Here is a 10,408-nt window from a genome sequence, read left to right as displayed (position 1 = left end):
GTTTGAGGATAGGGATGCAAATAGAAATGTTGTATCCACACAGGGCACTAAAGACAGAAAATCAAGATTATACTTGAACTAAATATACTTATTTGAGTGATGGAAACTTCCTTCCTACTAAGATTTCTTTCTCTAAAAACATTTCTCTTCCAATTTTCCTGACAGATTTAGAACAGGTCATCATTTTGCAATGACCCTCCGTTAAAAAGTGAGGGTCCTCAGGAGAAACTGCAATGAAATATTAATGAATTTCCCTCTTTTGCACCTTTCCAATTAACTCTCCTTTTCATTCGCTAATATCTCTGGCTGTGTGAGAACAAGGCCTTTCCGACAGTGTTTCGAAAGGCTCCGTGCACATCTTTGTTCCTCAGTGTGTATATTATGGGGTTCAACATGGGTGTCACAACTGTGTATATGATGGAAATCAATTGATCACTCTCTGGGGTGGAGCTAGACGTGGGTTTTATGTAACTCAAAAGGCCAGTTCCATAAAGCAAAGTCACCACCGTGAGGTGGGAGGAGCAGGTGGAGAAGGCTTTATGCCTCCCCTCTGCCGATGGCAGCCTGAGGATGGTGGAGATGATGCGGACGTACGACAGGACTATCAATAAAAAGGGGCCTATAATGAACAGAGCTAGCACAGAGAGGCCCACGATCACATTCTTTCTTATGCCTGTGCAGAGCATTTTCTCTAATGTTGGGGCACAGCAGAAATAATGGTGGATGCGGTGGGAGCCACAGAAAGACTGACTGAAGAGCCACGTGGTCTGAGCTACTGCCACTGACATACTGATGAACCACGAAGCAGCCGCGAGCCAGGCACATACCCGAATGCTCATGATGGTGGTGTAGTGCAAGGGGCGGCATATGGCCATGTACCGGTCATAGGCCATCGCTGCAAGGAGACAACATGCTGTGAGACCCGTGATGTCAAAGACATACACCTGGGCTGCACAGCCCCGAAAGGAGATGGTCTTTTCCTCCACCAGGAGGTGAACCAGCAGCTGAGGGGTCACGCTGGTGGTGCAGCAGATTTCCAAGAAAGACAGGTTCACGAGGAAGAAATACATGGGGGTGTGGAGGGAGGGGTTCAGTTTTATCAGCAGGATAACGAGCAGGTTCCCCATAAGGGTAAGCAGGTAGGTGACAAGAAACAGCAGAAACAGAAGGATTTGCAGCTTGTTTAGGTAGGAAAACCCCACCAGGATGAAGACATCAGAGATGGTCTGGTTCTCGCCAGCATGGCTCTCAGAATTGCTCATCTGCAGGGGAGACAAAGGCAGACACTGAACGTGAGGGAAACCCAAAATGTGAGTGTGAATCAAACAATGCAAACTGGTTTCCTTACCTTCGGGATGCTTGAGAGTAAAACCTGCTGCAGTTCCGTATGTAAATACGTAACTGGGACCAATCTTCATCAAGCATCAGCTGCTGTTGCTGTTTGCATGTGAAGCAAGCGATGGCAGAGTAGGTTGGCTGGAGGAATGACCACTCTGACACCAGTGGAGCTACAGCTGATCTACAACAGAAGGGAGGTGGTGAATTGACACTAGACACGTCTACACTTCCCTGAAGGTTGACGCTCTGGAGGTCGATCTTCTGGCATTCGATTTAACAGGTCTAGTATAGATCTGTGAATTAAACACTGAGGCAGCTCCCACTGGTGTCTGCTGCTCCTCCTTTTGTGGGGAGTAAGGGAAGCCAATGAGAGTGTTTGCTCCCATCAGCTTCTCACGCTGGGGCCATTGCCAAGGCATTTTGTGTTGCTGGACTTGTGTACCTTAACCCAGCTTGCCAGGTCTAGTGTAGACCCTGCCTGAAGGAACAGACACACTAACACAAAACTCAAAGGGAATCTTAGGTTATGTCTAGACTACGGAGTTTTTCTGGGATACCAGAGAATGCGTCTGCTTTTCCACTTTTTTTTTTGTGGAAGAGCAGATGCACGCTTTCGGAAGCCCCTGTCATCTTCCTTGCACGAGGAAGAAGGGCTCTTCAGAAAGAGGAGGTTTTTCTGAAATTTGGCCCAGTGTAGATGGCTAAATTTCAGAAAAGCCTCTTCCAACAAAACTATTAGAAAAAGGTACACAAATTGCAGAGTGCAACTTGCGTATGTTTTTCTGATAAAACATTCAAACATTCACTAGACATAGTCAGAGAGAATAAAATCAAACCAAAACAAACATTAGGGGTGCACTATGCAAAGGGCAGGGCACAGAACAAGTTAAATGAACAATTGAAAAGAAATATTCTCAAATACAGAGACCTGGACGAGAGGAAAGAATTCTGCCTGTCATACTTTGGGGAACAGATTAACCCTTGTGAGCACTGTCCTCAGCATGACCATTGCAGTAAATGAAGAGCTGGTTGGGACACGGAATTTCTATCCCCTGTTCCTGAATAAAAACCTGAAATTCAAGAGGACTCAACATAAAATTGAATGCAAAATTGAATACTGCCATCAACATCCTTTTTTTCCTCATTGAAAAGGTCAGTAGAGAAAAAAATCATTTTTTCTGTAGGGATTTTAATTTATTTATTTGTTGGCTGACAATTGGACCAGTCCTACAGAAAGGGAAAAATTTATTCACCGCTAGGAATAAGGTCTGTGCAGACTCTTGTCACTGGCAGATGCATGATATTTTCAGAACACTTCAAAGTATCCAGACATTCCATTTATAAACAGGATGAAGGAACCAGATATTATGTGGAGAGAGAGTTGACAATTCAGCTGACAGACTCCACTGCGTAACTCTTGGGGCCCGGGGGCAGAGAATGCACCATGATGGGATCATGGGAGGGGATTCTCTTGCTGGAAAAGATCAGACTGAGCCCACCCAGCTGGCTGCATCCAGACTCAGATACAGACCCACCTTAACGACCAGCATTTCTACAGTGGATGATGAAGAGAGTTTGGGAACCAAGTAAAGAGAAGAGAAGAGAGAAGCCAGACACCGGAACAATAATGTTTAGAGTCATGGTGTCCAATATGATAGGCATGTCCAGTGCACATCTATCATTCTGGTGGGTAGCGTGTCACTCTGGTGGGCAGCGTGGACTGCTCGCTGGATTTGACATAGATAGATAGATAGATAGATAGATAGATAGATAGATAGATAGAGGGGGTGTATGGGGATAGATAGATAGATAGATAGATAGATAGATAGATAGATAGAGGGGGTGTATGGGGATAGATAGATAGATAGATAGATAGATAGATAGATAGATAGATAGATAGATAGATAGATAGAGGGGTGTGTGGGGATGGATAGATAGATAGATAGATAGATAGATAGATAGATAGATAGATAGATAGATGCACGTGAAAACACTCAGAACCCACATTCTCAGACACAAAATAAGACTAAATGTGCATGTATGCAAAATTCAGATATAGAAATCAGAGACATGATTTTGCTCTAAGTGCAGATCAGGGCAGGATGTGGGAGAATGGTTGAGGGCTTAAGTCTTGGATTTTTCCCCTACCTTGTGTAAGAAGAATTGAGCCATCTCCTAGCTGCAGGTTCTGGAGGTGCAGCAGGAATCAGAGGTGTTTTATTTCAGTCCCTGGCTTCGGGGACTAAGTCCCTGAAGAAAATTACTTGTGATATTCCTTGTGGGTGGAACAACAGTCTCTCAAATGGCAACAAAACAAAACTCACAAGATCAGTTGTGTCACAGGAATTTGCACCATGCTCATCCACATCGTGTGGTTTCAATGTGGTAAATTAAGGGACACGATTTTTGTCTAGAAGGGGAAATGATCAGTCCAAGGTCACACAACATAAAGACTCAGGGGCAGAGGCAGGAACAACACTTAGGGCTCACAACTCCAGTTCCCTGATGCTTAGACTCTAGGCCCCAGTCTTGCTCAGAGCTCTGACTCCCAGCCCCACCTGCTCTAACCATTACACCCCACTCAGCTGACTCCCAGGCCTTCTGCCCTAGAATCATAGAGTCATGGAATCCCAGGGCTGGAACGGTATGTCTAAACTACATGGCTCCGTCAACGCAACCATGTAGATGAGTTTACTAGACATAGGAAAATGAAGCAGCAATTTAAATAATCATTAATAATTTAAATTAATTTACATCAAAATGGCCACCGCACTGTGCCGATCAGCTGTTTGGCGGCACAGCGGGGCAGTCTGGACGCACCGCAGTCAACAAGGGAAACCTTTGTTGACCGCTCTGTTATGCCTCATGAAATGAGGTTTACCGGAGCGGTTGACAAAGGCTTCCCTTGTTGACTGTGGTGCGTCCAGGCTGCCCCACTGTGCTACCAAACAGCTGATCGGCACAGTGCGGCAGCCATTTTGCTATGTCTATAAACTCATCTACATGGCTCCGTCGACGGAGCCATGTAGTCTAGACATACCCGAAGAGACCTCAGGAGTCATCAAGTGCAGCTCCTTGCCCAAAGCAGGGCCAATCACACAGGGCCCATTTCCAGCCTTGAGGGCCAGTCCCACAGGACAGAGCAGTCCCTGAAATAAGTCTCCTATAGTATTGCTCAGAGAAGTATTCTGCCTCAAGCTGCAAGAAAAGCAATTCACCAGCTCAGTCATTTCAGAGGAAGTCGGAACATCAACATCAGCATCATGTGAGTTTCCTGGAAAACAATTGTAATGGGATTTACGGGCTGTGCTAAAGAGTCTGACTTTTTTCTAGCAAATCCGAGGCACAATGATTTGTCCCTGACTCTCTCTGTAATTTTGAACAACACTCTGGGATCATGGCTCTAGGTCCCTGATGTTCAGATTCTGGGCCCCACTCTTGTCTCAGACGCAGAATTTGAACCTAGGAGCTCTGACTCTCAGCCCCTCCTGCTCTAACCATTACACCCCACTGCCCTGCCAGGGCTGGGATCAGAACCCAGTAGTCCTCATTCCCTGACCCCCCGGCCCTGCCCAGCCCACAGGGCCTATTTCCCTCCTTCAGGGCCAACCCCACAGCCTAGAGCAGGCAGCTGGCGAGTCCCTTTGGCTCCAGTCAGTTTGTAGCAGGACCAGAGCCAGGGCGAGCTCCCAGGGGTGACAGAACAAACTCTGTGTGGGGGGAGGGAGAGCCAGGGACACACGTGTGCAGAGAGGCCTGTGGTGAGGCCTGACACTCAAGCCACTGTGGCCAGGACTATGCCAAGGCACCGCGCAGTGACGCTGAGTGAGAGGCAGGCCCTGCCCACAGACTCCGGCAGATGTCATACTGAAGTGTTCCGTACTTCGGTACCTTCGGGGGTCTGAACTGTCAGTGTCAGCGTCGTGTGGCGCACTCCTGACAGGACCTCTACTCCATCGGTGATCAGGGCCGGACGGAGGCATGGGCGAGCCGGGCAGCTGCCCAGGGCACCAACCGATGGGGGGCGCCTGATGGCAGCTGTTAGGGGCACGCAGAATCCCTTACAACTGCCATCAGGTGCCGCGCGCCCGGCTCCTGCAGTGCCAGTCCGCCCACATCCCTGTAGTGCCGGCCAGCAACGCCCTTCCCCCATAGTTGTGGGGCCCTACACGGCCCGGCACCAGTAGCGATGGCCGGGCCGGACTGGGCCTTGCTTGTGCTGTGTGCCCGAGGGGCAGGCCCTGGGCTGCACGCCAGCGGCTGTAGCCAGGTCGTGCACGTGCCATATGCCCAGGGGGTGGCGCCCGTGCCCGGGGCACCAGAATACCTTGGGCCAGCCCTGTCGGTGATGATAAACTTTTGGCTGCATGCGTAACAATGGGTACTCCCTTCATCTAGAGTCTTAGACCCCGTGCACTTGGGTCAACACAGGAGATCTCTGAGAGGCCCCGGAAACGACAGGTGCAGGCAAGGTTTGAAATCAATCGAGCAGGTTTATTGTCATATACGAAGCTCTACCAGTTGGTAACAGAGATCAGTACAATGTTACACCACTGAGACTTATGGCCTGTGATGACAAGGTACCAACACCGGGCAGGCCTATTGCCATATATCAGATATTAACAGCAGTTAGCCAGAGGTAAGCCACTGTGCATTCTTTAAGTCTAGGCAATGACACCTGCTGTTCAGATGCCTCGTGCACCCCTGTCCCCCCCCTCCCGAAGGTCGGCCCTTTATGGTGTCCTTTTATAGATAGGTTCAAACAACTTATATCACATCTTTACATACCAGGTTGTTACTCTCTGTTGCCTAGTTACCACCCCTCACCTTGTGCAAGGCTTGCCTTCTACTCGTCGTCCTGTCAGTTCCGACTTGGTCCAGAACCTAGGTTGGTATGTGCCTAGCTCCTAGGGAGTTCTTGCACCCGGACATTCCTTAAGATGTTCCGTTACTCCCCTTTGGCTCACAGTCTGTACCCAGTGCCTCCCTGTGTCCTTCCATGCTTCACCTAACTTACACAATTAGGGTACGTCTAAACTACATGGCTCTGTCGACGGAGCCATGTAGATTTGTTGTTTTGGCAAAGGCAAATGAAGCCGGGATTTAAATGTTCGCGGCTTCATTTACATTTACATGGCTGCCGCACTGAGCCGACAAACAGCTGATCAGTTGTTTGTCCGCTCAGCGCGCTAGTCTGGATGCTCCCCTGATGACATCAAAGCCCTTTGTTGGTAGCCCCGGTAAACCTCATCCCACGAGGAATAACGGGGCTGCCGACAAAGGGCTTTGATGTCGGCAGGGGAGCGTCCAGATTAGCGCACTGAGCCTACAAACAGCTGATCAGCTGTTTGTCAGCTCAGTGCAGCAGCCATGTAAATTTAAATGAAGCTGCGATCATTTAAATCGCGGCTTCATTTGCCTTTGCCTATGTGTCTAATCTACATGCCTCTGATGACAGAGGCATGTAGTCTAGACACCTTACAGTTATCAGTAGGGCCTCTTGGCTCCTGTGTTCCTGATCCAAAGTCTTACTCACTAGATTCCAAGTCTGTTGCTGTTTTTATGCTACAGGCCTCTATTCAGGCCTGCTAACTCCATGTTACCGATCCTCAGCTTTCTATAGCAGGAACAGGGCTAACGCCTCAGAGCACCCCCCTCAGTTACTGACCATGGCACTCATGTGATTGCACATCTGCTGTCAACCCTCACTGAAATATCGCACCCTGGCATCCGCCTGCTGCCTGCAACATGCCCGCCTGGGCCCAGACACAGCACAGAGCCTGGGATGGCTTGTGCCTGACACTCACTCTTGGTTTGTGTACTTGTGTCAATTCAACTGCCCCTATTCCTGTTGTAAGGCCTCCTCCTGACTCTGACTGCTCAGCTGCTCTTATCTGCAGGGTGCTGTAGCCGTCGGGGCCCCTGGACACTAAAGCAGGGGATCCATGAAAAAAGAAAAGATACATAAAAATTAACATAGAACCATAGTCACCAACTTGTGGATCACAACTGACTGGTTGATTTTGGGGGCCCAACCAGTTGATCATGAGGTGTCCTAGCCCTCCCTCCCCATCATTTCCCTCCACCCCAAGAAGGAGCCCATGCTGGCGCTACCCTCTGAGAAAATGGAGGTAGTGCTAGCTTCCTGTGGCATGGGGGAGAAGTCCCACAGCTGTGCATCAGCTCTGGTGTCTCAGAAAGTATGTGGGTGGCTCCTCCCCTCCCCCAAACAGCCAGCACACTTCCTGAAAAGCCGGGTCTGTTATGCCTCCAGGGACTTTCTTCCCTTTGCTGCCTTGTTGCACAGGGGGATAGGGAGAGTAGGAGTCATGGGACTGCACGCCGGCTCCAACTTCTCAGGAAGTGTGCCGACTGTCATGGGGAGCAGAAGAATGGCACACACTTCCTGAGAAGTTGGATCTGCCGCACAGTCCTGGGACTCCTACTCCCCACTCCTCCCATGCAGGAAGGAAGGCAAGAAGCAGGGGGAAGGAAGACCCTGGTGGTGTGACAGACCTGGCTTTTCAGGAAGCATGCCGGCTGTTTGGGGGGGAGCAGCATACACGCTTCCTGAGGCCGTGGACCTGGTGTGCAGCTACAGGATCCCCAAGTACCTGCTTAGCTGTCCCTGTCCCCTCCCCCTGGCTAGACCCCCATGAGTACCCTGCCCTCCTGCCAAGATCCCCATGAATACCCTGACTCCCCAACCAGATCCCCACAAGTACCCTGCCCACATCCCAGGGCCCCACTAGCAACCTGCCCCCTGTCCCAGGCCCCACCAGCACCCTGCTCGCTGGCCAGACACCATACAGTACTCTGCTCCTGCCCAGGGCCCCACTTGTCCCCTTCCCAGGCCCCAATCAGAACCCTGCTCCTACCCCCTGACCTGGCCCCCACCAGCACCCTTGCCTCCTTCCCAAACCCCCACCAGCACCCTGCCTCCTGGCCTAACCTCTACCAGGACCCTGGCCAGACATCATACAGCACCTTGCCCCTGCCCTCTACCCAGGGCCCCACCAGCACCCTGCTCTTGTTCTTTCCATCCTGGCCAGACACGTACCCCCAGCTTGCTCCTGAAGCCTATTTTCCACCCAGATTCTGCCCCCCCATCCCTATCCCACTCACTGGCAGCCCAGTCCTGCACATTGGGTCCCTTGTTTTTGGTCCCACCTCAGACTGTAGAGGGGCACACAAAGCCTGAAAACACAGCTGCGGGAGTACTCTCCAGTTCCAGAGACCAAAAAAGACTGGATTAGAAATCCCTTTGAATGTGTTAATAGTAACATCCTTGGGTATGTCTACACTACCACCCTAGTTTGAACTAGGGTGGTTAATGTAGGCAACCGAAGTTGCAAATGAAGCCCGGGATTTGAATTTCCTGGGCTTCATTTGCATCTTGCCGAGCGCCACCATTTTTAAATCCCCGCTAGTTCGGACTCCGTGCCCGCGGCTACACGCGGCACGGGCTAGCTAGTTCGGATTAAAGCTCCTAATTCGAACTACCGGTACACCTCCTTGCAGGAGGAATAATAGTAGTTTGAATTAGGAGCTTTAAAACTTTTAAACTTCTCTGTGCTAACACCCTCCCCACCTGCAGCCTAACGCAGGGTTTCTCAATGGGAGGGAGGTGAGGGGAGTCTGCCAACCCTTCCAGGCTACTGCAACGATGGTTACACCAAGATCCCCAGACCCTTTAAATCACCACTGGAGCCACATGGTCGCTCTGGGAGGCGCTGAAGGCTGCGTGGGGAGATGCACTTGGTGCACTGTCCCCTCCCTTTAAGCCCAAGGCCTCCACTCCTCCAGGAGCATGGAGCTGGGGCCTCTCTACCCTGCCCAGGGCTCAGCATGGCTGTTGCCTCCTCTGAAATAGATCCACATCCCCCTGCCAGCTGCATCTTCCCACACAAGCAGTGCAGGGAGGGGCTGGGGCTGGACAGCGCTAGCCCTGGGCCTGCCCGCTGAGGGATGCTCAGGTTGTGAAGAGACACCAAACTCTGGCCAAGCCCCTGGGGACTGTCCCTGCCGGGGAGGCAGCAGTGCACTGGGGGAGCAGTGGGGAGCTCACACTCCTGCCGACACACGCCCGGCCAGCGACGCGCTGCCACCGAGGGGCCTGTGCACTCAGGCTGGGCACCAACCATCATCTCACTTTGATCCTGTGGCCGTGTGGCCGATCAGGGTGGGGCTGCCTGTGCCAGGGGCTACATGCACAGAGAGCACTGCACAGCCCGGCTGCAGAAGGCCAGTGGCCCAAAAGCCAAGCACTAGCAGGTGCAGAAGATGCATCAGTGGTCCAAAGAAGGGAAGGTGGCACAGGCTGTGTGTGCATCCCTAGTCAGCCAGGAGCAGCAACCCCGTCCCCAGGGACATCAGTGCCAGGGGACGGGTGACAAGAGGTCAGTTCTGGTCATTGGAAATGGTGCTGGGCCTGCAGGATTAATGCACTCACAGCAGAAACGCCGAGAGACCTTGTGTGTTTGAGTCCCACAGCGCCTGTACCGGCTCTCTGAACTACCCGTTCCACTGGGACCTGCTACCAGCAGGAGCAAAGGGAGGGCTGCCCAGGATGCCACCCCCTCATGCTGCTAGTGAGCAGGGCAGGGCAGTGGGACGCAGCCAGGAGAGAAGGGCAAGGTCTGAGTGGCTGGGAATTGTCCCAGGGCTTGTTCTGTGGTTAGACACAAACTAGGTTGCTGCGTGCTGTACTGTAGAATGTGCATTGAGGGGGCAGAGAGTGAGGGGTGCAGGACAGTCAAGGGGTGGTCAGAAATATTGTCAGGGACTTTGAGTTTTCAGCTCCTGCTGCTGTAGACTCTCTTGGTCACACGATTCCCCTTTCTTGGAAGCAATTCCCAGTCTCAGAGGTGCGAGGAAAATTAATAAATCCCAAGGGCATTCAGTGTGACTATTTGTCACAGCTAATGCAAATGTCTCAAAAGCTGCTGTAGATTAGACCCAGGTGCTTGATCAGTGCCTAGAGAATAAGGACAAAAATAATTCAGATGCCCCCGCGCCAGGCCCCTGAAGGGACATTGTATGTAGGAAACAAGGGTGATGCAATTGCCTT

General features: G+C 51.3%; 1 protein-coding gene across 1 annotated transcript; it reads right to left on the bottom strand.

The window, feature by feature from the left end:
* Positions 1-293: 293 nt before the first annotated feature.
* On the bottom strand, positions 294-1,262 carry LOC102446468 (olfactory receptor 10A4-like). Its single transcript, XM_014578080.3, has one exon. It carries the CDS (start codon positions 1,260-1,262, stop codon positions 294-296), a length of 969 nt encoding a protein of 322 aa, XP_014433566.3.
* Between the last annotated feature and the right edge of the window lie 9,146 nt (positions 1,263-10,408).

The sequence above is a fragment of the Pelodiscus sinensis genome, chromosome 30 (genome assembly GCF_052426305.1).
Source record: "Pelodiscus sinensis isolate ZL-2025 chromosome 30, ASM5242630v1, whole genome shotgun sequence".
Lineage (NCBI taxonomy): Eukaryota > Metazoa > Chordata > Testudines > Trionychidae > Pelodiscus > Pelodiscus sinensis.
Note: the sequence above shows the minus strand (reverse complement) of the source record. Positions and strands in the feature narration are given on the sequence as shown.